This window comes from Phacochoerus africanus, chromosome 6 (genome assembly GCF_016906955.1).
Source record: "Phacochoerus africanus isolate WHEZ1 chromosome 6, ROS_Pafr_v1, whole genome shotgun sequence".
Lineage (NCBI taxonomy): Eukaryota > Metazoa > Chordata > Mammalia > Artiodactyla > Suidae > Phacochoerus > Phacochoerus africanus.
The window spans coordinates 99,392,911-99,417,958 of NC_062549.1; the positions used below are offsets into that span (position 1 = coordinate 99,392,911).

The 25,048-nt window shown below is 47.3% G+C and overlaps 3 protein-coding genes and 1 long non-coding RNA gene across 7 annotated transcripts in view; 3 read left to right on the top strand and 1 right to left on the bottom strand.

Moving 5' to 3' along the window:
- OTUD7B (OTU deubiquitinase 7B) overlaps nucleotides 1-5,399 on the top strand; it is a 54,369-nt gene extending 48,970 nt beyond the window's left edge. For both annotated transcript variants that reach the window (XM_047784777.1, XM_047784778.1), the window contains 4 exons: nucleotides 286-435; nucleotides 990-1,104; nucleotides 2,071-2,155; nucleotides 3,138-5,399. In XM_047784777.1, the coding sequence (XP_047640733.1) occupies nucleotides 286-435; nucleotides 990-1,104; nucleotides 2,071-2,155; nucleotides 3,138-4,346 (1,559 nt within the window). In that variant the 3' untranslated portion in view covers nucleotides 4,347-5,399. The remainder of the gene's footprint in view (nucleotides 1-285; nucleotides 436-989; nucleotides 1,105-2,070; nucleotides 2,156-3,137) is intronic.
- LOC125129719 (uncharacterized) lies at nucleotides 434-19,646 on the bottom strand. 3 transcript variants are annotated; one of them, XR_007135522.1, is made up of 4 exons: nucleotides 19,557-19,646; nucleotides 16,483-16,748; nucleotides 9,909-10,147; nucleotides 434-494 (listed from the first exon to the last, which is right to left on the bottom strand). It is a non-coding gene; the product is annotated as an uncharacterized LOC125129719 (long non-coding RNA). The 3 variants fall into 3 exon arrangements; XR_007135521.1 differs by lacking the exon at nucleotides 434-494 and adding an exon at nucleotides 509-1,299; XR_007135523.1 differs by lacking the exons at nucleotides 434-494; nucleotides 19,557-19,646 and adding exons at nucleotides 509-1,299; nucleotides 19,315-19,550.
- Nucleotides 11,173-18,922, top strand: MTMR11 (myotubularin related protein 11). Its single transcript, XM_047784779.1, is given in 18 exon segments — nucleotides 11,173-11,520; nucleotides 11,848-11,938; nucleotides 12,384-12,505; nucleotides 12,736-12,796; nucleotides 12,964-13,106; nucleotides 13,701-13,779; nucleotides 13,909-14,044; nucleotides 14,303-14,390; nucleotides 14,538-14,626; nucleotides 14,711-14,835; nucleotides 15,242-15,308; nucleotides 15,537-15,607; nucleotides 16,132-16,298; nucleotides 16,603-16,776; nucleotides 17,022-17,204; nucleotides 17,626-17,919; nucleotides 18,237-18,368; nucleotides 18,370-18,922. Coding segments are annotated over 18 exon segments (2,148 nt in total). The 5' UTR covers nucleotides 11,173-11,454; the 3' UTR covers nucleotides 18,430-18,922.
- A 61-nt stretch (nucleotides 19,647-19,707) lies between the features above and the next one.
- On the top strand, nucleotides 19,708-24,728 carry SF3B4 (splicing factor 3b subunit 4). The gene is made up of 6 exons (XM_047784780.1): nucleotides 19,708-19,811; nucleotides 20,274-20,402; nucleotides 20,945-21,487; nucleotides 22,071-22,277; nucleotides 23,940-24,113; nucleotides 24,330-24,728. The coding sequence occupies exons 1-6, from the start codon at nucleotides 19,778-19,780 to the stop codon at nucleotides 24,515-24,517; spliced, it is 1,275 nt and encodes a 424-aa protein (XP_047640736.1). The 5' UTR covers nucleotides 19,708-19,777; the 3' UTR covers nucleotides 24,518-24,728.
- Nucleotides 24,729-25,048: the final 320 nt, after the last annotated feature.

Consider the following 25,048-nt stretch of genomic DNA (forward strand, 5'->3'; position numbering starts at 1 on the left):
GTGGATCCTCACTCTACCCTGAGCAGCCCTATTTGCAGAGCCTCAGGCTGAGCACTGCGAGGAGGACAGGAAAAGGGCTATGTAGACCCTTTGGGAAAAACAAGGTATAAATTAGAACAATGCAGGATTCTCAGGAGATTCAGAGTAAATTGCTGAGGCTTCTTAGGAAAGAATTATTAAACATGAGTTGGAATGAAAGAGGGGCTCAATTGGCAGAGTGGTGGGGAGGCATTTCCCACTAGGCAGGAATATAGCCTTCATAATAATCTTCATGGTATTCTGCAGCGTTCGCCCCTATTCCCTTTGGGGGAATCTATCTGCCCTTGGAGGTTCCAGCCAGCCAGTGTCACCGCTCCCCTCTGGTGCTCGCCTATGATCAGGCCCACTTTTCTGCACTCGTGTCCATGGAGCAGAAGGAGAATGGCAAGGAACAAGGTGTGGAATGCAATGTCTGTGTCTCCGGTGTCTTTTGGTCTGCTTTTCACTTGAAAAAACTGAAATGAGAGAGAATGTATGAGGAAAGAGTCCAGACAGAGCACACTGATAATTTTTTACTAAGCTATGAGATATACTGGGGTTTTAAAATTTAAAGGAAAAAAAAAAAGGTTTGGGGAAAAACACAGCCTATATTCCCTGCTCTGATATATTAAGGTCATGGAAGCTTCCAAATGATGCTTTACTCTATTTGCCTTAATAGTGACTTTGAATTCCCTGAATCTATGTTAACTAGCAAGAACATCATGGGTGCTAGCTGACCAGCTGGTGGGAAGCTGTGGCAATTAATGGCCTAAATTGTATGCTGGATAGTTAGGGAAAATCTGCCTGTTAGTTTTTAATGCTAAGGTAATTCACATGTAAACTGAGAAGTGACTCCAGTTAGGGAGGGACTTTTGGTATGATTCAGCCTTTTTACTGAAGTCAGTCTGTGTTCATTTGCCTTCCTCTCTCCTCATGGAGACTCCTTGATCATATGTCTTTTGCCTCCCCAGCTGTGATCCCACTTACAGATTCAGAGCATAAGCTGCTGCCCTTGCACTTTGCCGTGGACCCTGGAAAGGGCTGGGAGTGGGGCAAAGATGACAATGACAATGTCCGACTGGCCAGGTGAGGCAGGCCTAGCCTTTCTGCCTGCAGTGAGGCTGTGATCTCTTCCACCTACAGCATCCATCTCCCAGGGACTTTTCCTCAGCTCAGAGGCAAAGACAGTTACATCCTAGTTCTGGTGTCTTTGAGAAGATGGAAAGGTGGGAGACATATCAGGCACCAGGACTCTTTGCAGCGTGCAGCTGCTCTCTTTCCCTGTGAAAGAGAAGGAAATCCTTAGGTTTCCTTACAGTCTGAGGAATGTTCTTGCAGAATCCACAAAACAGCGATCAGAAGATCAAGATAATGAAATTACACTTCTCCCAGCCCAAATGAGAGGGTTTTTAAATAGTTGACCAAAATAGTTTGCTGTGGACTTTTGCTTTTCTGGAATCAAAACAGCAAGAAAAATACGTTCTCTCCACCCCCACCCCAGAAGTTGGTTTCCTCTTCCTGTCTCCACAGCTTCCTAGGAAGAGCTTGTGCATGTTAAAGCTCCTCCCTTACCTGTTACCCAGTGCTTCTTCTTTGCGCTCCTGAAACTGGACCCAACTAAAAGGGTCTGCTTTAAAAACCAGAGTTTGTGGCTTTTTAAATAAGTTCTCGCCTAATTGTCAAAAGCGCCTTCTAAGTAATAATTTGCACCAGTAATAATATAATGGCTACCTTTTAGTTAGTATTTCCTATTTTCCAGATACTGTGCTGGGCCCTTCCCAAATGCTATTTAAATCTTCATAACAACCCTAAGGGATAGATGTTATAATCTCTACCCATTATCAACCCCAACTGAGTTTCGGGAAGGTTGAAGTGACTTGCCCAAGGCCATAAAGCTTAGTAATTGGTGGAGCTATAATTCAGACCCAGCTCTGTCTGAGTTCCCAGCCATGTGTAGCCCTCTTCCAGCCTACCTCCCACCCAACTGGATCACATTGCTTTGCCTTTTAAAGGTCACAGTATGGTTTTAATTTTTTTTCCTCCTTTTCACAGTGTAATCCTGTCCCTGGAGGTCAAATTGCATCTGCTGCATGGCTACATGAATGTGAAGTGGATCCCAGTGTCCTCTGATGCGCAGGTGAGGGCTTCCCACCCCACCCTTACATGTCCTCATTTTCGGTGTCAGGGACAACAAGGGCATCTGGTGGGGGCCTCCTTCTGAGTCTCTTAAGTGGTGGCTTAGATTGAAGGTTCGGAATAACTGGAAAATATCAGATAAATTCCAAAAGACATTTTCCTGCCTTTCTACCTGTTAGTGCGCTTTGTCTTCTACAGCTTCTCACCCACCAACCTCTGCTTTCTGATACTAAGCCACAAGAAAAGATGTTTTCTTGACTTTTTGGTGAACTTGAGATTGTTATTTGTTCCAAGCCCTCCATACATAGAGCTTTGTGTTGGGCACTAGGGGAGATAGAATAGCTCCTGATCCAGTAGGTTCTGAGGATACCATTATTTTCCATAGAATAGAACAAAGAAGCAAAGGAAAATTGATGGACTCCAGGGCTGAATGTCTAAAAGTCGAGGGGATATAGAATGGTTAGACTTGGGATGGTTATTCAAGACTTCCTTGAGTTTAATTTTGGGCAGAATTTAGCATAGAAAAACTTATAAAGGATATTTATAGCATCTATAGAATATTCTCTCTTCTCATCCAAAGGCCATGTATTTGTACAGCTGCTCATTGTTCTAAAAGAGCAATCAGGCTTCATTTTGATGTTTCCTTATTACAGAAGGGAGTCAAACTGCAGAGTGTGGGGGAGATAAAAGTTAGATATTAGATGCATCTTCCCCCAGTTCATGGGAGGGCTGACGAGCTGGGGAAGGACACTGCCCTCCTGGGTGACCCTTCCCTCATCATGACGGCAGCCCTTCTCTGGAACTAGGCAGTTACTCCGAGGAAGGAGTTCATAGAGATGTTACCACCCCTCTCCCACATGGTAATTCCTATAGCATCAGCTGCAGAGAGCCCCGTGAGCCGGATGGATGGGCCAGAGGTTCCTGGGGGTTTCCCTCAACCAGACCAATGGGATTACTGTCCACCATGTTCTTGTCTCTTCCAGGCTCCCCTGGCCCAGCCTGAGTCCCCCACAGCCTCAGCTGGAGATGAGCCCCGGTCTACCCCCGAGTCTGGGGAATCAGACAAAGAGTCAGTTGGCAGCAGTTCTGCCAGCAATGAGGGCAGCAAGCGGAAAGAGAAGTCAAAGCGAGATCGGGACAAGGACAAGAAGAGAGCAGATTCTGTGGCTAATAAACTGGGCAGTTTTGGCAAAACCTTGGGTAGCAAACTCAAGAAGAACATGGGAGGCCTGATGCACAGCAAGGGCTCTAAGCCTGGAGGGACAGGAACGGGGTCAGGGGGAAGCAGCGGCACTGAGACACTGGAGAAGAAGAAGAAAAACTCATTGAAGAGCTGGAAGGGTGGCAAGGAGGAGGCAGCTGGGGACGGGCCTGTATCTGAGAAGCCCACATCTGAGTCCGCTGGTAATGGAGGGAGCAAGTATAGCCAGGAGGTGATGCACAGCCTGAGCATTATGCGGATTGCAATGCAAGGGGAGGGGAAGTTTATTTTTGTTGGAACTCTGAAGATGGGTCACCGTCACCAATATCAGGAGGAGATGATCCAGCGCTACCTTTCTGATGCCGAGGAGAGATTCCTGGCAGAGCAGAAGCAGAAGGAGGCAGAGAGGAAGATCATGAATGGAGGGGTAGGGAGTGGGCCTCCTCCAGCCAAGAAGCCAGAGCCAGATGGCGGGGAGGAGCTGCTGACTGCCCCTCCAGCAGAATCCAAGGCAATGGCATTCTCTACTGGCTACCCTGGTGGCTTTACCATCCCTCGGCCTTCTGTGGGTGGAGTCCACTGCCAGGAACCCCGGAGGCAGTTGGCAGGGGGGCCGTGTGTGGGGGGCCTACCACCGTATGCCACCTTCCCCAGACAATGCCCGCCTGGGCGACCCTACTCCCATCAGGACAACATCCCTTCTCTGGAGCCAGGCAGTCACTCCAAGGATGGAGTTCACAGGGCTGCATTGCTACCCCCTCACTTCCGCGTGGCTGATTCCTATAGCAACGGCTACAGAGAGCCCCCTGAGCCAGATGGATGGGCTGGAGGTCCCCGGGGCCTTCCTTCAACCCAGACCAAATGCAAACAGCCAAACTGCAGCTTCTATGGACACCCTGAGACAAACAACTTCTGCTCCTGCTGTTACAGGGAAGAACTAAGGAGAAGGGAACGTGAACCGGGTGGGGAGCTGCTGGTGCACAGGTTCTGAATGGGGAAACCTCAGTGGCAAGGGGGCTAAACAAAGTTAAGCTCAACTAATTGGCTTTTAAGACCCAGCCCCCACGTTGATGGGGCAAATGCAGTAATGTTTGTGGGAGCCCGGCTAAAAACTTTTAAATGTGTGTGTGCTCTGGAGAGCTGCCAGGCTGGCAAGAGCAGGTCAGGGCTGGATGGTGCCTTGAGGGCTGTACTGGTCCTTTGCCGATCTTGACCTGACGGGACTGAAAGGGTACAAGGGGGAAAGATGGTAATTCTGTGTCATGACCCCTTGGGTCCAGCCCGGGACCTGAGGGGAAGTAGTAAGGGAAGATTTGGTGTGTAGGGTGGGGAGATGGGCAGAAGTCTGGGGGAGGAACAGGCAAAGGAGGTTCTCGGTCAATAAATGAAAAAAACAGACCAAAGTTTTTTTAGGTTGGAAAAAGCACATGATGGTAGAGTTGGGAGTGTGGAGGGAAACTGGGAAATTAGATTTGCTGTTGACATGAACTGAGGTAAAAATTTAGGGTTGGATAAATTCTTCCTCCCGAAGGATCTGGAAAGACAAGGCAATAATGTGTGCTCATGGGTGTTTATTAGGAAGGAGGGGGATTGCTTAAATCAGTTTAGTGAGATGGAAAAGGGAAGAACTTAAAAGGGGAATCTTTTTTCCTCTTGAGTTTTATTTCCTTCTAAATAGCCATCTGTCATCCTTCTAGTTTGAGAGGAGATTGCTGATTGCCCCTATCTTTTCCCATCCTTTTTGAGGGCTGAGCTCAGCTAAGTTAAGAAGGTTGTGATTTTTTTTTTTTTTTAAGACTAATTTTATTAAAAAAAAAAAAAAAAAAAGTTCCCTCTGGGGAAGGGAAGAGAGTGATGAGAAGAGCAGCTGTGTGTATTGAATTTTCTCCACGTGAACTGGTGCAGAGGTGATCTTTTTTTAACTGCTTAGCAATAACCACACATTGGGGTTTGAGTGCACCTTGGGATGGGTGGAAGGAGGACAGACTTTTGGCCAGACTGTTTCAAACAAAACCAAAAACCTAAATAGAGCACTACCATCTTCTGCTGCTGTGTTTCTGTAGAAAGCCACTTATTTTTTAGATTTTTTTTTTAAAGAAATGAAACAAAAAGACTCCAGTAATAAGCAAAAAACATTTTAAAAAATGATTTTTTCCCTCCTGTTTAAGTGATTCTTTCTCCTTCCTACTTTTGGAGAATGAACTTAACATCCTGGCTTCTTTTGTTAAGCCATAGCTGACCTTAATCTGTGGATAGTTTATTAAAATAATAAAAAATACTTTGTAAGAAGAGATATTTTTGATAATAGGACTGATGTTGAAACTTGGGGTAGGGGTTGGGGCAATTTATAAAAAGGTAGTTAGAGAAATATATTTTAGTGAACTATAACCACAGATCACAGATTACTCCAATGAGCTGATCTGTCTTTGGATTTCCCCTTTTCCCTGACCCATCCTTTTTCCCCAGGGGGTGGGAGTGGGCCTGTGGACACAGTACAGGGAAGCTCCTTTGCATTTTGCACAAAGCACAAGTCTGGACAGTCTGTACTCTGGCCAGCACCATTTCTAAGAGCTTTAAACTGGAGGACCTATCCTGGGCCAGTTTTCCCTTTTCTTTCAGTTTTTTTTTTTTTTTTCCCTGGGGGGGGGAAAATCAACTATGCAATTGTATACACTACTGGGTGCATATGAAGAAGGGGAATAAGTGTACTTAAGTGTCCAGAGTGTTAACTGGGGCTATGTTTCTGTATTTGGATTTCTCTTTTGAGGTATGTACTCATAAACCATCCTGTGGAATATAATCCCCACATTTGATCCAGGGCAGACATGGGCTGAATGTGTGTGTTGGGGGAACTCATGTTTGCCATATGTTGCTTCTGCCTAATCAGGAACGTTGTCATCCCATCACCCCCTTGGTAACAAAGCCAGCCAAGATTGTCCTCTTCATTGGAACTGCCCACAGTTTAGAAAATTTGCTTTGTCCTCAACAAACTTGAAAGTCACTTATTTTCTAAATCCGATTATCTGATGATTTAATAATTTCCTATGGCTATTAATTCTTAGACTTTTATTTGAAAATAGACTGGTGTTAAGGAAGCAATGAGGTCAAAGGAGACAGGTTCCAAAGGAGCGTATGTATGTATATATTTCTGGGCAGGGCCAGGGCTAGTATGAGTTGAGCACTCCTCTCAGGTTCAAAATTTAAGGAAATGACGAAAAACAGTAATCAAGATAAGTACTGTTTTGGAGTTCCCATCGTGGCTCAGTGGTAATGAACCCAACTAGTATCCATGAGGATGCAGGTTTGATCCCTGGCCTCGCTCAGTGGGTTAAGGATCTGGCCCTGCCCCGAGCTGTGGTGTAGGTCACAGATGCAGTTCGGATCCTGAGTTGCTGTGGCTATGGGATAGGCTGGCAGCTATAGCTCAGATTCAACCCCTAGCCTGGGAACTTCCATATGACTTGGGTGCGGCCCTCAAAAAAAAAAAAAAAAAGATACTGTTTTAACGTAGTATTTTTTAAAATTAATGCAAAAAATCCATGACAAGCAAAATATCACAATCTTAAAAAGATAGGCTCCAACAGGACTGGGATTAGGGTGAGGAGAGAAAATCTGAATTGAATAAGTACAGGATTGAATCCTGTCTTTATTTAAAATTTTGATGCTTTGTTCATTGTGGATTAGTTTTGATTTTCAAAAAATACTGCATTAAAATAGCATCTTGCTTACTGGGTTTGGGGGCATCCCTTAAATTTTGTGCCCAAAGTGAGTGCCTTGCCCTCCTCATCCTGTTTCTAGGGTTAGAACAACACTGGTGGGACCACCATCTTATGAACTTCTGTCCCCTAATATGCACCCAAACAACAGGTGGCTCAAACTCACACCTAGAATTTGCACAGCTCACCTAGCTTTCCTATAGGCATCCATCTATACCATAGGATTTTGGCCTGAACCAATAGGAATGGAAATTGACCAGGGGTACTCCCAGGGAATAAAACCAGGAAAGTTTTGATTCTCCACTGGACTGCTGTGTTTGGATTTGATCTGTTACTAGATTCTAGTTAATACTTTTGTTTTTAAAAACTGAGGACAAATGAACAAAAAACAGAAACCTGTGTCGTGTTTGTTTTTGTTTTTGTCATGACTTATAAATTAACCAATCTCAATTCCTTCTGCCTTTTCAAATAAAGGTGGGAATTCCGGGGGATGGCCTAGGAGTGACTGTGGGAAAATAGGACTTTATTTAGGCCCTATAGCTTTTTTATTAAGAAATTTTTTAATTTGGAAAGGTAACCTTATTGAAGCATTTAAAAAACCTCTTCATTCTAAAGACAAGGGACCCTGAATCAACGGATGTTTTTCCAAAGGGATGAATAAAGTTTGTTTTACTTTATTCTTTGAGAGGGTTGTAGGATGGGAGGGTGGTGAAAAAAATAATGCCTGGAAAATTAAAAGACTCGGGTTAGTTTGTGGTATTTGGGGAGGATGAGGGGGTGGAAGAGGTAAGCTCAAGCAATTCCTTGTTGGGGAGAAGGGAGGAGATGGGTATGTGACATGCACTCAAAATGAGGCAAGGCTAAATTAAAGAGAATGTGGGTGACGGGGGTAAGCAGACCCCGTAACCCTAGTTGAGGGATGGTATCATCTCTCAGGCTTTAATAAGTGCACTTAGTTCCTTTAATCCAGAGTATCAGGGTACCTACTTTTCATTGGAGAGGGGAGATTTTTCAGGGCTCTTATTTTTCCCTTTTTGATTTAAGACAGTGCTACCCCCCCCACCCTACATTCTCCACCCCAGCCCTGATGGGGCAAGTATACTATAGAATAGGCCTCCAAGTTCCTCCCTTGATCTATAATTGGTTTTACTGAGAGCTATCAGATTTAACCAAACGTTTTTCCCTCATACTGGATTCTATCAACAAAATAAAATTATATTAAAAGGCTTTTTAAAAAAGATTTAATCTCTTCATGGTGTTAAAGTCAGAGCTGTACAGGGCCTGGAAGATACCCCTCCCTCTCCCATTGGCTCAGTTCTTTCTCGAGTGAAACTAAAGCTCACAGATCAATAAAACAAAAATTAGCACTGACTTCACACTGTATACTTGGGAGTGGTACTGAGCTGGAAAGAATGGAGCTGGTTCTGAATGACTTTTGAGAACCTAGCTTTTGCTATTTTTACTACTTTCTAAACAGCCACACGTCCAAGGTTCCAGTCACATTTTGTCTTTCCCAATAAAGACATTCAAAGATGATTGTCCCTGAGTTACTCAGACACCTCTGGACTCTGTGTCCTTTTCTTTTTCCAAGGAGTCAGTGCCCCAGACACAACAACCAAAGGTGAGAAGACAGAATAAGAAGCCCCTTCCCTGGTGGGAATCACCTGCACCCCAGATTTTTCTAAATTCCTTTTCCCTCCAGGCTCTTCAACTACAGATTCAGTGACTCATACAAGCAGTCTGTTCTTTCACTTTAGATACTTGGTCTGCAAATCAAAGGGTGTTATGTCCCCCGCATCTAAGTTGATTAACAAAATATTTATTATGACTTCCCCCAGAGACATTCTTCATGTCACCTCCCTTCACTGGCCACATGGGTAAGGGGCCATGGAAAAGAGGCAGGGAAGCTGGCTGATGGTTGTGCAGAGAGGTGCGGGGGTGGGGAGGACCTTGGCCTCTTTCTGTGCTTAAAACTGGATCTGTGACTCATCCTGTGAGTCAGTCAGCTCCACCTCCTTCCTCTGGCTGCCCCTCCCAGCAGCCTTAACTCCCGGCAGAAAACTGTAACCATACCAGGATTCTGAAAATGGAAAACTTTGATACAGCCCCTTGCCTCTCCACCCTTCCTTTCATCCCCTAAACTTCCACTGGGTGTGAGTGGGGTGATAAGAAGTGGTCCTCCTGTTACTTAACCCTCAGCCGTTGCCGCCCTTGCATCCCTGATGAGGTACAGATCCAAGTCACCCATTTCTTTCTTTTTTTTTTTTTGGTCTTTTTGCCTTTTCTAGGGCTGCTTTCATAACATATGGAGGTTCCCAGGCTAGGGGTCAAATTGAAGCTGTAGCCGCTGGCCTACGCCAGAGCCACAGCAATGCAGGATCCGAGCCGCATCTGCAACCTGCACCACAGCTCACGGCAACGCCGGATCCTTAACCCACTGAGCAAGGCCAGGGATCGAACACGCAACCTCATGGTTCCTAGTCGGATTTGCTAACCACTGTGCCACGACGGGAACTCCTGAGTCACCCATCTTCTTTTCTGCCTCTGACTTTTCCCTCATTGCCCTGATTTTATTTTATTTTTTGCCACACCTGCAGCATGTGGAAGTTCCCAGGCCAGGGATTGAACCTGCACACAGCAGTGACCCGAGTTACTGCAGTGACACCACCAGATCCTTAACCCACTGCATCACAAGAGAACTCCCTCCCTTGATGGTTTTTTTCTGTATTACTCTGCTGTTCCTATACCCCAAGTATTGAAGAATAGAACAAGGCTCTTGAATGAAGGGTTGTAGGAGAAGGAAAGTGAATAATGGATTTTTAATTTGTGGTACATACCTCTTCCTATTGCCACAGACCTTGAGAAGTATTTTCTTCTTCCAAGAAAGGCCCATGGAATGCAGGTGGGGGAGGAGGTGCTTGGTAGCATTTAGGACTTCTAGAATCAGGCTTCTGGGTCACCTTTCTAGCAGGTGTAGGCCTCTCTGTTTCAGATCAACTCCTTTCACACAGTAGATTCACTATTTCCACAGCTCCAGCCAAGACAGGGAACTTTTAAAGCCGGAAGGGTGTGTGTGCTGGGAGGAGGAGAGAGTTCAGAAACTTTGGAAATCTTGGGCCCCCACCTAAGAATTGCTGCCTCTGTACGGTCTCTAAATCAATAAAACAGCAGCTCATTAACTCTTACTTTGTATTTTATTTCCTTTTTCAAATCTAGATGTAGATTTTTGCAGTCCTACTCCCAGTCACTGTCAGCTACAGTTCCTTTACTTTCCTCCCAGTGCCCTCCCCACCCATCTTTGCTTCTTGAGTTGCAGGGATGGGATTGTTGCACTGAACAGTTTCCAGCCCTCAGCTTTCAAAGTCCTTACATGAATCTTTAATTTGGAGATCTGGTGTCTGGGCTGGAAGGAGGGCTCTTGTACCAGAAGCGGCTCTAGTTTCCAATAGGGGTGTGTGTGTGTGGGGGGGGGGGGGTGTGTGTGTGTGTGATGGATTAAGTGGTAAGATCTTTTCCTTGGTGTGTGTGTGTTTGATGGATTAAGTGGTAAGATCTTTTCCTTGGGCCGCCCATCCCCACCCCCAAAACTTGCAAGTAAACATACCTGTACTTATGTCTGCATCCTGCAGATATTTCAATTTCTCTCCCTACTTTTCCATTGTACCCTTAGGAAGTATGCTTCATGCTCTCTGGAGGATATACAAAAACACTTTAACTCACTTTCCTCCCCAATTCTTGGGCCTCCCTAGGCAACAATCTCCTGAAGGCCAATTTCCATTTATTTCTTCTCAACAGCTTTTGTTAGGTCTGTCAGGGGAGGCAGTAAGGAGAACTTTACTTTTATTTCCCTCCCACCCCTCCCCCTCCCCCTTTTTAGGAAAGCATGAGAAAACCAGTTTCCCAGGGAAGCCATCACTGTGAGTCCCAGGAAGTGGCCCACATGATTTCAGTTTAATACTGGAATTACTGCTCCCCTCAGTCTCCAAGCTCATTAACAGGAAGCTAATAGGATCTGGGATTAGGGTAAAGAAGGGAATCTGGGTATTTTTCTCAGTTCCTCATTTTTTCCGCACCTTTCTTAGGCTCCTCCACTTCCTCTCCACCCTTCCAAAATTGTGTGTATTCCCCTTTAAGGGGCTGGGCATCTCTCCCGCCCTCTTTAGAGTCGACACCGAAGTTTCCGAGGAGCCTTCTCTGGCTGCACTGGACACACCTTTCAAAGACCCCAAATCGTGCTCCGTGCACCACAGATGCTCCTTTCCCTTGAATCCTCCCCCTGCCCCTCTCAGCTTTCCTTCTCTCAACTATCAGATTCAGCCTCTCCCCAAAGGGCTTGAGCATCCTCGCCCCTCGAGTGCTCCATCCCCGGATGGAGCCAGAGAAATGTGGTGGGGGGGCCGGGGCCAGAGTTTCAACATCGCCCCCCAGAAGGAGGAGCCAGAGATGGGGGTAAGGAGTGGAAACTTGGACTTGGGGAAGGGGGGCATTGGCAAGAGGGTGTAAATAGGGGTGATGTGGAGAAAGAGGGAGGAAAAGGATCTTGAGGAGGAGGAGGGTGTGTCTCACATCAACCTCGGTTGATGGAGCTTGGTATTTTTCAGTCTCAAGTTCATTGTCTCATTATCCATTAACCAGCCCCTCCCTTCACTATCTACCAACCCCAGTCCTGAGCTCAGTTTCCCCTGAGACTGAGTTAGGCCGCCAAAGGTGGCTGCTGAAGTAACCCTAGACCCCAGGATTGGAGAGGCCTGGGGATTAACCCTACACTCTTCCCAGCTCTCGGGACCAAAGTCTGTCCAGGGGCGTGCAATGCCAGAGCCCAGAAGTCGTCAGCTTGGCAGTTGCCTGGCCTCTGGATGCCTCCCAGGTAATAATGCCCTTCCAATACTTCTGATCTCCAAAGACTCCTCCATATTTCGTCCTCCTCAAACCTTGTTTCAAATCTCACCACCAAGATACCTCTGTATTCCTCTCCTGGCTCAAAGTGCTTCTGCCTGAGGCTTGCTCTCCTCTCTGTCCAGGGCCGGCTACGAGCTTGGACCTTGATGGCTCGTCTTGTTTTCTTGACCCTGTTACTCCTTTTCTCATTTACTTATTCCATAAATATTGGAGTGACTACTATGTGTGAGGCGCTGTCTAGACTCTAGAGTAAATGAATGTAAATTCTCTCCTCCTAAACTTTCATTCTCATGGGGTGAGGGGAGGATCTTAATCTTCCCTCTTTAGATTCTCCTGTCTGAGAGGAGTGGGTGTATGCAAGTGTGGACAACGCAGGGAACAGTCATAACCTCGCTTCCATTCTTGCCCTGCAGGGGAGCAGATCCTAGCATGGGCCCCAGGGGTGAGGAAGGGGCTGGAACCTGAATTGCCAGGAACCCTGATTTGCAGCAACTTGAGGGTCACCTTCCAGCCCTATGGATGGCAGCGGAGTCAGGTGAGATGGTTAGGGCAGTAGAAAGGACAACTTGCAGGAAGTGGGTAAGGAAGTCTAGAAGATTTCGACAAACATTACAGGAAGTGTGATAATAAGTTATGCTTAAGGGCTGTCTTCTGAGAGTATCAGGGATAGTCCATGGGGACGCTCTCCAGGGAGGCTAGAGCTGCCAAGGTAGGATATGAACGAGACTCCAGACCACTTCAGCATCAGTCATGTGCTTCCTCTAGGAGACTCCCCTGAGCAGTGAGTATGATTTTTCCCTGGCCAACATTGGACGATTAGAGGCTGGTAAGTGTGGGGGTTTGGTGAAGGGGCTCACTGGGGTATTGGGACCCCTCCTCATCCTTCCTCTGTTCTCAGAGGACAGCCTGAGTGGATGGAGTGGGATGCACTGGAAGTTCCTCCTAGAGGGACTCTGATCCAGAGCTACTCCACTCTCTAACTCTTGACTTCAGTGAATGGCCTGTCCCGAGTCCAGCTCCTCCGTCCAGGGTCCCTGCTTAAATTTGTCCCTGAGGAGATTCTGATTCATGGCCGAGACTTCCGGCTCCTCAGAATTGGTTTCGAGGCTGGAGGACTAGAGCCTCAGGCCTTTCAGGTAAGAGGCCTCCAACCCAAGGACCCCACTTCCCCTTAGAGCCTTGAGATCCTTCCTTGGCAATTCCCAATAGCCCCTCTCACCATTCTCTCTGCTTCTCCCTCAAGGAGAGGCTAAAATGTTAGTATAATGACAAGTTCCCTGGCAGCCTAGTGGATTAAGGATCTGGCATTGTCACTTCTATGGCTCTGGTTACAGCTGAGGCATGGGTTTGATCCCTGCCCAGGGAACGTCTGCATGCTGAGGGAATGGCCAGAGAGAGTATTAATGAGAGTAAAGGCCTGAACTCTAGTCCAGCTCTGCCAACCAATTATCAGCAGCTTAAATGCGGGCAAGTGTCTTCCTTTGAAAAACAGGGTATTTTGGATAAGATTATTCCTAGGATTCCCAGAATTATCATTTTGTGATTCTGTGGTTCGAGATGTGTCCTCCTGACCCTAGTCCCCACGACCTTTGGAAACTTCCCTCATTAGGGACTGTCTTCGGTGTTCTTCTCTATTGATGGCAGAGACAGTGGAGCAACACATGGGCCCTATTTCCTTCCTTTCACTTCTTCAGTCTGAGCCAAAGGATGGGATGTCCTTTTTTCTGCAGGTGACCATGGCCATTGTCCAAGCCAGAGCTCAGAGCAGTCAAGGCCAAAAGTATGCAGGGCTAACCCTGAGCAAGGCTGGTGAGTGAGGGTGTTTTAGGGTAGGGAAAGGGTAGGGTCTGACAACGCAGAAGGTGACTAAAGACAAAAGAGCTAAGAAGCTGTCTCTGGTTCCTCTTCTTCCGCCGCTGTGCTTCCCTCCTGCCCTAGGCCAGAGTGCTGGCTCCAGAAAACCACCTATTCCCCTCTTGGAGATATCAGAAGACTGGGAGACTGAGAGGAGAAAGCAGAGGGCCAGAGGCTGGAGGGTCAGCACTGTCAATGAGAGGTTCGACATAGCCACCAGGTGATTCCCACTCCCCCCAACCCCTGCTGCCCTCCCCATTTCCCCACAGTTCTCTGATCCTCGAAAGCTAGGACTTACCTTTATTATTGGAGTTTACACTAACCCCAGCCTTCTAGCACATCCACAAAGCCATCTCTCCCTTACCTCCTAGATCTCAAAGGTTGAGATCCCTTGGAATGATCTCCTCCTAAGCAGCTTCCTTGTAATAGCTTTGCATTATAATTGCTTGGCTCAGTGACATAACTCTCAACTTCACAGCCTCCCCCGTTACTTCTGGGTCCCTAACCGAACTCTGGACAGTGAGGTCAGGAGAGCATTTGGCCACTTCCATCAGGGCCGTGGACCGGTCAGTGTGAGGGTCAGGGTAATGGTTGGGGATTAGAGGGTCATGGGGGGTCAGAGGTCATTGTGGAGGGAGGGGATGTCTGCGAGGTCAGTGTAGGGTGGAGCTAGGTGTTTCTCCCTCAGTGATCCTTCTCTCATCCATGTGAAGCGCCTGACCTGGCATCACCCTGGAGGCAGTGATCTTCTCCGCTGCGGTGGCTTCTATACAGCCAGTGACCCTAACAAGGAGGATATCAGGTGAGGGAAGGTCTGATGAGAAGAATCGAGGGTCAGATGTTCAGGGCAGACACCTCCCCTTACTTTCTGACACCCCACTTCCAGGGCAGTGGAAACGATGCTCCAGGCCGGGCATTCAGACGTTGTCCTAGTAGACACTCTGGATGAGCTGCCTAGTCTTGCAGATGTCCAACTTGCCCATCTGAGGCTGAGAGCCCTCTGTCTGCCTGGTGAGATAAACTTTGACCTCTTGTTCTCACCCCTAGGTCTGCTGACTCTAACCTGGTTTACCCTTTTGCCTATTATAGATGAATACCCCTTCAGCCCAATGATTCTTAGTTTTATACTCAACTCCCATCTCCCACAGACTCACTGATTTCCTGTATTCCTGACCCCAATGAATTCTTTAACAGCTTTACTGAAATATAATTTACATACCATAAAATTTGCCCTTCACCCATCTTAAGGGTTTGAGTCAATACATTTTATTGTATTTAGCCATTTAGGTTCTCATTCCTATCCCCAGACTTAAGCAAACACCGCCCAACTTACTATTGACCCTCCTTAATCCCTGATCCTGAATCCCCAGTTCTCCTGATCTCTTTGCCCTTCTGACTCCTTTACTCTCTCTCTCAGATTCATCTGTAGCTGAGGATAAATGGCTTTCAGCTCTGGAAGGAACACGATGGTTGGACTATGTCAGGTACTCCTTTTTTTCTAGCCATGATTTATAATTTAGCCCTCCCCAATCTTCTTCTGTTAACTTGGATGCCTAAATGTTCTTCCATTAACTTTTTTCCTTGGTTTCTCAGACTGTTCTTTGTTGCTCTTATACGGAGAAGGGGCAGGATTTGGGAGTCTGCTTCTATTGCATCCCATGACCCATCATTCCCCCAGGCTTATTGTTTTTCCCTCCTCACCTGGCCCCCAGGTCTTGTCTTCGAAAAGCCAGTGATATCTCAGTCTTAGTGACATCCAGGGTTCGCTCTGTAGTACTTCAAGGTGAGTTTCTTGGGCCAGCCCACTCCTTTCCTTGCTGTTTTCTTTTCCCACCTGACTGGATTCTGCTCAGGGAGACTTGTAAAGCTTCCTTGTCCCCTTCCAATGCTAGCATCCACCTCCTTTTGAACTACCCATCCACTCTAGCTCATCCTTCAGTGCTACCTCTGCCTCCCCACTAAGCTTGTCGTCCCTAACAGGAGGGTTCTCAGCCCTCTGTTCCCATCCTTCCACCAGTGGATGGGGCTTGAGGTTGGGGTGGGAAGGATATTGTGGAAGCTGGTTTGACATTTATGGTTCTGCTTCCTAGTTGTGGAGCTGGGTATTTCTATCCAGGCAGAGTGTATGAAGTGAATCATTCAAGGTCTTTGTTTTCTCTTCACTTCTGTGTGCCCTCTCAATCCTACCTACACCAAACTTTTCCCCTCTGTGCCTCTCACTTCTTCTTGCCATGTTTCCTTTTCTCACTCTCTTCTGCCCTAGTTTCTTGGCCCTTCCTTCTTTGTCCCTCTCCCTCTATCACCCAGAGCGCGGTGATCGTGATTTCAATGGCCTCCTCTCTTCACTCGTCCAGCTGCTTTCATCCCCTGAAGCCCGAACACTGCTTGGCTTCCAATCACTAGTGCAGCGAGAGTGGGTGGCGGCTGGACATCCCTTCCTGACCCGACTTGGGGGAACTGGGGCCAGTGAAGAGGTGAGAACATTTGGGGAGAGTATACTAAAGAAGTAAGGAGATGGGGGAAAAAAAAAAAAAGAAGTAAGGAGATGAGAAAATTCTATAGTGTAGCTCATTGGAGGTGAATTAGGTCCAAAGGGTTCTAAGGCTGGGCTGAGCTTGAAGAGAGACCCAGATGAGTGAGGGACCACAACCCCCTTACCTGAACTGAGATTTTCATTCTCCGACCTCCTTAGTGTCCCCTTGTTGCCCTGTCATTTTGCCATCTTCCCCCTTTAGGTCTCCATAATCCCTTCCAACCTCTTAATTTCCCTCTTCTCAGGCCCCAGTGTTTCTCCTCTTCCTTGATTGCATCTGGCAGCTCCTCCAGCAATTTCCAGCTGAGTTTGAATTCTCTGAGTTCTTCCTGCTTGCTCTTCATGACAGTGTCAGGGTTCCTGACACCCTAACATTCTTGAGAGACAGTCCCTGGGAACGTGGAAAGCAAAGCGGACAGGTCAGTGACATCCTTTTTTGACCTGTTTCTTTTTCCCCATTAACACATACTCTCTGAAGTTTAGTGTTTATTATGCAAAGTGCGGTCTGTGGTGGGGAAAGTGGGGAGGCTGTTGCTCATTTCCAGGCCTAGACTTTCACCCTGATTCTTAGAGAAGAGATGAGAGTTTCATGGTTTCTCTCTACACCTGGGAGAAAAATGGTATATTTTGTTTAACCATCCTTTTTCTTGTTTCTTCTATCTAGATCAACACCTATACACAAGTCTATACTGCAGGCTACTCCCAGCCCCCCGCTGGGAACTCTATAAACCCGCAGCTGTCTGTCTGGGACTGGGATTTACGCTATAGCAATGAACAGATACTACAATTCCATAATCCTGGCTATGACCCGGAACACTGCCCAGATTCTTGGCTCCCTAGACAGCAGGTAAAGTGTCTAAAGTTCCTAAATTCCTTCGACTTTCTCACAGGCTCATCCTACTAACGGGGAGAAATGGAAAGACAGTGAGTTCCTCACTATTTTTCTGTAACTGTCACATACAGTCCCTGACTGTCCTTAGGAAGACAGAAATCCTTCACGAAAGGCATCTTTTCTATCCTTCTCATCTTTATTACTCTTCCTATCTCACGCACACATTTTTATGTCTCCCTAAATCAGCTTTCATCAATCCTGAGGCCGAGTTTGTAGCCTAATGAGACTGGATAAAGAGTTCTCGGGGGAGGCTTATGGTTTGCTCACTCATGCAGTGTTGAGTGGATGGCAGATGGACATTCCTTCCTGACCCAGTTTGGGGAAACTGGGGTCATCAAGTTTCTAGGTTGCCAGTTGATTTTCCTTTCCTCCTTAGCCAAGCTTCATGGTTCCTGGACCCCCTACTTCTGTGTGGCTCTTCTCTAGAGGGGCTTTGACCCCCCTGAATCAGCTGTGTCCTTGGCGGGACAGTCCCTCTCTACTGGCAGTCTCTTCCCGCTGGCTCCCTCGACCGGCTAGCTCCTCTGAAAGCCTGGCTGATCAGGAGTGGGGACTCCCCTCACATTGGGGAGCTTGCCCTTTACCCTCAGGACTACTGCTGCCTGGATATCTGGGACCCCAGATCAGGCTCTGGAGACGCTGCTACCTGAGGGGAAGGCCTGAGGTCCAGGTAAGAAGGCAAGACAGTGACTGGGAGTGGGAGAAGGGGCTTGACTGCTGACCCAAATGTCCTAGAAGAAACCAGATGTTTCCAGAAGTTGGAAAGGCAGTGGGCTGGGGATTGGGAAGTGAGGTACCATTCCTGTTGGGATCAAAGTGGAGAGGTATGGGAGTGTAGGGAAAATGCTTGTGGCTTATATCAAGTGGAACCTAAGGCATAGTTGGAGTAGGAAAGAATTAAGGATGCCAGAAGTAGCAGACAGAACTTAGAAGCAGAGCTAGAGCTGCAGTAATAGTCCTCTCTGCCTCTCTTCACCCCCTCCCCAGATGGGCCTCTCAGCTCCCACAATCGCTGGCCTCCAGGATGAGCTATCCCATCTTCAGGAGTTATTAAGGAAATGGACACCAAGAATATCTCCTGAGGATCACTCCAAGAAAAGAGATCCAAATACCATTCTCTCCCAATCCCAGTGAAATTGCTGGCTCTCTCATGGGCGGAGCAGAGAGTGGTCTGGGGTGAGGGAGAATTGTCTAATCCTTCAAATCTTATCTGGTTTTACTCCCTCAGCTTTCATATGCCAGCCTTTAAACAAGCTCACTGACTTGAGTTTCCATAGCTGATAGGTGGCTAACCTTATCCAACTCTTACCCTATCCTTCTTGGTTTAAATAGTTTCTTGTGACCTGAAGAATTAAAGAAATAAAACCAACAAAACCAATCCGGAATATGATTGCCCTTTTTTCATGCATTCCAACCCTTTTGGATGGAAATTTTGGATACTGAGCTGGTAAATTGTGAGGTCAGAGAAACCATTTGTCAGTGCCAACAAGATGGCCTACAGACCTCTTTCTCACCTCCCCCTGCTGCTCCTTTGATTCCAATTTCTATTTCTTCCCTTAAAGTTTTCTCTCGGTGTGGTGTGGCTATGGGAGACACCCAGTCTTTTCCAATTGTATATTTTTGTAATGGCATTTCTATTTAAGGAGTTCATTAAATCACAGTATTTATACACACTGCTGGCATTGTTTCTTGTGTCTGAATAAAGGAACCTAGGTAAGATAGTGATGGTGTGACTCAAGAGAGGAAGATACAGACCGAATTACTGCTAAGGAAATAAGGGGATGGTTCAGGTGAAGCTCTGCAGAATTCATAGTTTGGGTTCTCCCTGTGGTGCTGATGTGGCAAACACAGACCCAGACGTTGTTGTTGGGGCTGCGGTGTGCTCTGGGGGTTGAGACCAAAGCCTCTGGGCTTCAGTGTTAACCACCCTTCAGCGCTGGTCACACACACTCCCATCTCTGAGCCTCTGGTTCCCGTCACCCCCAATGCAATACCGACTAGGCAAGCTCAACGTCACTCCAGCTCAGACATTCCGCAATCCCCTCCCTGAGGAAAAATGAAATACCTCAAGCCCAGGCCAGGACTATGGGGCCCCATCTGTCCAAAGGCTGCGGGCCGGGGTGGACAGCTGCCTCCACGCCTTGGGCAGCAGACCCTTCTCTGGGAATCAAAAGAGGCCACAAAATATACGAAAAATATTGTTCTCTTAGCTCCTGAATTGACATTTTTGGGAGCAGCGTGATCCTTTAACTTGAAGCACTGCCTTAGGGCGTTTGAGAGATTCCGATCCGCGTTCCCCGCCCTAACCTGTCAGAGCGGCACTTCAGCACAAAACCAAGGACCGCGGAACACGGTAACACCAACCACTCAAGTCTCAGCGGCTCCTAAAATGGCCGCGGCCGCTTCCGGCTCCTCCCCTGCATCGGCCCCGCCCACCGCCTCTACGTCCGCCTTCGCCCCGGAAGTGGAAGTAGTACTGCGGTCAGGAGGCGGTATCGCTGCCTGGAGACGGCGGGAGGTCTTTCGCCATGGCGGCTGGGCCGATCTCCGAACGGAACCAGGGTGAGTGGAGGGGACAAGTCCGGGATGGGCCCAGGGGAGTTTGGGGGATCTCAGGTTACAGCCAGCAGTGTTTCCGCCAGGGCGGGAGATTGGAGCATCCCAAAAGGCGCTAGACCGGCCTGATGCCTGCTGGGGCGCGATGGACGGGTGCCCAGAGGCTGAGGCCTGTAGGTGTGATGTTGTCTATGTCCCATCCCTTGCTGCCTTCCCACTCACGCACACAAAAAATTACAAAGAGAATGTGCGCCAGAACTTTAAATTATATTTAAGAAGATTTTGTATTACCTGGAATGGAGGGCGGTATAGAGGTATAATCTAACGTCTTTTTTTTTTTTCCTTTTCTTTTTCTCTTTGCTCCAATACCCCATCTCCACCCCCAACTCCACCGCCTGCGACTTCATGTTCCCGTCACCTCCTTATTTTCTCTCATCTCTGTCCTAACCTCCTAACCCTGTCCTCCAGATGCCACTGTGTACGTGGGGGGCCTCGATGAGAAGGTTAGCGAACCACTGCTGTGGGAACTGTTTCTCCAGGCAGGGCCAGTAGTCAACACCCACATGCCAAAGGATAGAGTCACTGGTCAGCATCAAGGTGAGTACATGGCAAGAAGTGCAGTTATTTTTCATTTAACTTATTTTTTGGTCTTTTTGCCATTTCTAGGGCCGCTCCCGTGGCATATGGAGGTTCCCAGGTTAGGGGTGGAATCGGAGCTGTAGCCACCGGCCTACACCAGAGCCACAGCAAGGCGGGATCCGAGCGGCGTCTGCAACCTACACCACAGCTCACTGGCAACGCCGGATCCTTAACCCACTGAGCAAGGGCAGGGATCAAACTCCAACCTCATGGTTCCTAGTCGGATTCGCTAACCACTGAGCCACGACAGGAACTCACAAGAAGTGCAGTTATGTTTTGAGGAAACAAACTGCTCCTGGAAGGTCCCGGCAGTATTCACAACTGTTTGGAATAAGCAAGCTAAAGTTTTCTTTCTCTTAAGTTTAGCACTCAGTTTGTTTCTGGAACCATTCTCAGTTGAAGTAGGATTGTTTTTTCTTGTTCTTTGTACTTTAGAAGGTGAGTTGTACCTCATTTTGAATCGCTTCACTTAAGTTAACTCTTCTTTTCCATTTCCCTAGGCTATGGTTTCGTGGAGTTCTTAAGTGAGGAAGATGCTGACTATGCCATTAAGATCATGAACATGATCAAACTCTATGGGAAGCCGATACGGGTGAACAAGGCATCAGCTCACAACAAAAACCTGGATGTGGGAGCCAACATTTTCATTGGAAACCTGGACCCAGAAATTGATGAGAAGTTGCTTTATGATACTTTTAGCGCCTTTGGGGTCATCTTACAAACCCCCAAGATAATGCGGGACCCTGACACAGGCAACTCCAAAGGTTATGCCTTTATTAATTTTGCTTCATTTGATGCTTCGGATGCAGCAATTGAGGCCATGAATGGGCAGTACCTTTGTAACCGCCCAATCACTGTGTCCTATGCCTTCAAGAAGGACTCCAAGGGTGAGCGCCATGGCTCAGCAGCTGAACGACTTCTGGCTGCACAGAACCCACTCTCCCAGGCTGACCGCCCTCATCAGCTCTTTGCAGATGCCCCCCCTCCACCGTCTGCTCCAAATCCTGTGGTATCATCACTGGGTTCTGGGCTTCCTCCACCAGGTAAAGCTTTCTATTCAGAATATGTTTGTCTTAAATGGGGGGGGGGGGGCAGGAAGAAGGAAAAAGAACCTGGAAAGGAGGGGACATTGAGTCAGTAGGTGATGAGAAAGGGGTTGAGAGGTAATGGATGCAGTGAGAAGAACATTGTTGAATTGTTCCAGAATTTTTTTTTGTTTTTGTCTTTTTGCCTTTTCTAGAGCCACTCCCATGGCATGTGGTGGTTCCCAGGCTAGGGGTCTAATCGGAGCTGTAGCCACCGGCCTACACCAGAGCCACAGCAACGTGGGATCTGAGCCACGTCTTCGACCTACACCACAGCTCACGGCAACGCCGGATCGTTAACCCACTGAGCAAGGGCAGGGACCGAACCCGAAAGCTCATGGTTCCTAGTCAGATTTGTTAACCACTGCACCATGACAGGAACTCCTGTTCTAGAATTTTGAAGTTGTCTAAGTTGCTTCTGACTTTAGAGAGCTGGAAGGAGGGGAAAAGAACTCATCTTGCCTAGAGGCCAGATTGGAACAGCCCCCCTAAAGGTACTCTCTTCTCACTATCAATAACTCTTTTTCTATTTTCTCTACAGGCATGCCTCCTCCTGGCTCTTTCCCACCCCCAGTACCGCCTCCTGGAGCCCTTCCACCTGGGATACCCCCAGCCATGCCCCCACCACCTATGCCTCCTGGGGCTGGAGGACATGGCCCTCCATCAGCAGGAACCCCAGGGGCTGGACATCCTGCACATGGACACTCACATCCTCACCCATTCCCACCGGGTGGGATGCCCCATCCAGGTGGGTTTTCTTTGCTGGGAAGGAAAGGGATTCTTTCACCAGTTATGCTGCTGCTCTCTGTCCTTCAACAATAATAGAGAGTCCCTTTCTTTAGACATTCCTTTCTTCTAGACATTCTTTTATAGAAACAAACACAAAATACTTTAGCCTGTTTACTTTAACAACTATCAGCCTGTTTTCATTTCTTAAAGTTTTACTGAAGAGTATAACTATACTTGCTGGGTTTTGTTTTCTTAACCTTTACTTCCATTCTTTCCTCTGACTTCCACCCCAAAGCAGTCACCTACATGCCAAGTCTAGGCTGCTCCTTATCTTGTTTGATCTTTGCTATTCTTGAAACTGGCCATGTCCTCCTGTTTGAAAATCTTGTCTTTTTTGGTTTTTATGGATTCTCTTTCTCTCTGAATCCTCAATCTCAGCCACCTTAATAGGCTCTTTTTCTCAGCTGAGGTTTTTGTGTCTGGCTCTCTTTTTTGCACAGTCCCATTGTTTGTACACTGATGCCACCTAGATGGGTGGCTGTTCCATGGGTATTAACATTCCATACCCTTAATCTTACTGTTTAATGGATGACTACTTTTATACCCCTGCCCTTCAACCTTATTCTTTCTCTAGTAGTCTTAGTTTTCAGGTGCTTGATTCAGAAATCTGGGAGCTATGTTTGACTCTTCCCTGTTACCCCACTCTTTTTTTTTTGTCTTCTGTCTTTTTAGGGCCGCACCTGCGGCATATGGAAGTTCCCAGGCTAGGGGTCTAATTGGAGTTGTAGCTGCCAGCCTACGTACGCCACAGCTGCAGCAACACCAGATCTGAGCCGCATCTGTGACCTACACCACAGCTCATGGCACCACCGGATCCTTAACCCACTGAGCAAGGCCAAGGATCAAATGCACAACCTTATGCACCATGACAGGAACTACACCCCACTCTTAATACCAAGTCTTATTAATACCTCTGCCATCAGCCCTCACTGTCAGGCTCTCATATCCTCATTATTCCACACCTAATTTATTGTAGTAATTTTCTGACACTTTGACTCTAATTATCTCTACCTTCGATCGACTTTCAGTGAGTAATTTTTCTAAAATATAGATGTTCACACACCCTTGCTCAAAATTCTTCTTTTGCTCCCTTTTACCTATCGAGTAAAGGCCAAACTTGTTAGCATAGCAGTTCTAGGTTTTTCATGATCTGGCTCCTCATTGTTCCCACAACTGCATTCTCCTGATTACCGACTTACTGGTTTTCCTATAACATACTGTGCTTTTGGACGTACTTGTGCTTTGCACGTGCTAATCATTTTGCCTAGAATGTTCTGTTCCCACTTGTTGTCCCCCTGAAAAATTCCTCTTTATCTTTCAGAATTGGATCTTGGTTCAGGCAGTATCTCTGTTACCTTCTCAAATCCTATTCAATAGCATAATCGTTCCATTTGTTACATACTTCTGCAGTACTTGTACAGTGCCTAAATCATGGAAGGAGCAAGCTGGGTGGTTGGGAATTGATTGGATCATAGGTTGGTTGGTTCTCTTGTTTGGAGTCAAGGATAAGGGCACTTTTTACCAGCCTCATTTTCCTTACTCTTTTCTTCCTCATTTTCTTTGCCCTCTTGTCTGATTTTCTTTTGTCTCCTTTGTGTTTGTGTCTATTTTGTTCTCATAGGGATGTCTCAGATGCAGCTGGCCCACCACGGCCCTCATGGCTTAGGACACCCCCATGCTGGGCCCCCTGGCTCTGGAGGGCAGCCACCACCTCGACCACCACCTGGAATGCCTCATCCTGGACCTCCTCCAATGGGCATGCCCCCTCGAGGGCCTCCATTTGGATCGCCCATGGGTGAGTAGGTTCTGGCCACCTCTCTTGTCCTCATGTGTCATATTCTTGCAGCTTCTTTAGTCACACCTCTTATCCCCTGTGTGTTCTTTCTTTTCATTCTTGTATTTCTTTTCACTGTTTGCTTGTCTCTCCTCTTCCTTCACTGTCCCAATGTTTTGTCCTATTTGTCCCAATTATCTCCTAATTGTTTTTACTAAGTTCGTTCTCTTCCTGCAGGTCACCCTGGTCCTATGCCACCACATGGTATGCGCGGACCTCCCCCACTGATGCCCCCTCATGGATACACTGGCCCTCCACGACCTCCACCATATGGCTACCAGCGAGGACCCCTCCCTCCACCCAGACCCACTCCCCGGCCTCCAGTTCCGCCTCGAGGCCCACTTCGAGGCCCTCTTCCTCAGTGATTTCTCACTGTCTTTGCTCCTGTTATATCCTCCCAATATCTTTTCACTTCCTTGGACCAATCAGAGTTGCTGTAGCTCGCAGGGGCTAGGCCCTCTCAGGCCTTTTTTGTAAGTGTAATTTTTTTTCCACAGGAGGTTTTTTTCCCCCCTCTATGTTGGTCCAAAGTGCTTTGCAAATGCACAGAGAAAATAAAACTTAACTCCTTGTTTATTCTTTGTGGTGTTTTCCTTGGCAAAACAACTTCTTTTTCTCTAATAAGAGGTGTCAGTATAATAGGAAAAGAATGGTAAGGTCAGAATAAGGGTGTTTATTCCATGGTTTAAAGGCTTATTCTGGGAGTTCCCATTGTGGCTCAGCAGGTTAAGGATCTGACATTGTCTCTGTGAGGATGTGGGGTCTATCCCTGGCCTCACTCAGTGGGTTAAGGATCCAGCATTACTAAGCTGTGGCGAAGGTCGCAGAGGTGGCTCAGATCTGGTGATGTCATGGCTATGACGTAAACCCCAGCTGCAGCTCTAATTCGACCCCTG

Bases quoted from the DNA above. Each gene is read 5' to 3' on its own strand.
- SF3B4 (XM_047784780.1), top strand. From the start codon at position 19,778: ATGGCGGCTGGGCCGATCTCCGAACGGAACCAGG. The intron at 20,403-20,944 runs GTGAGTACATGG...CCATTTCCCTAG, and splicing joins AGTCACTGGTCAGCATCAAG to GCTATGGTTTCGTGGAGTTC. The intron at 22,278-23,939 runs GTGGGTTTTCTT...TTGTTCTCATAG, and splicing joins GGGTGGGATGCCCCATCCAG to GGATGTCTCAGATGCAGCTG.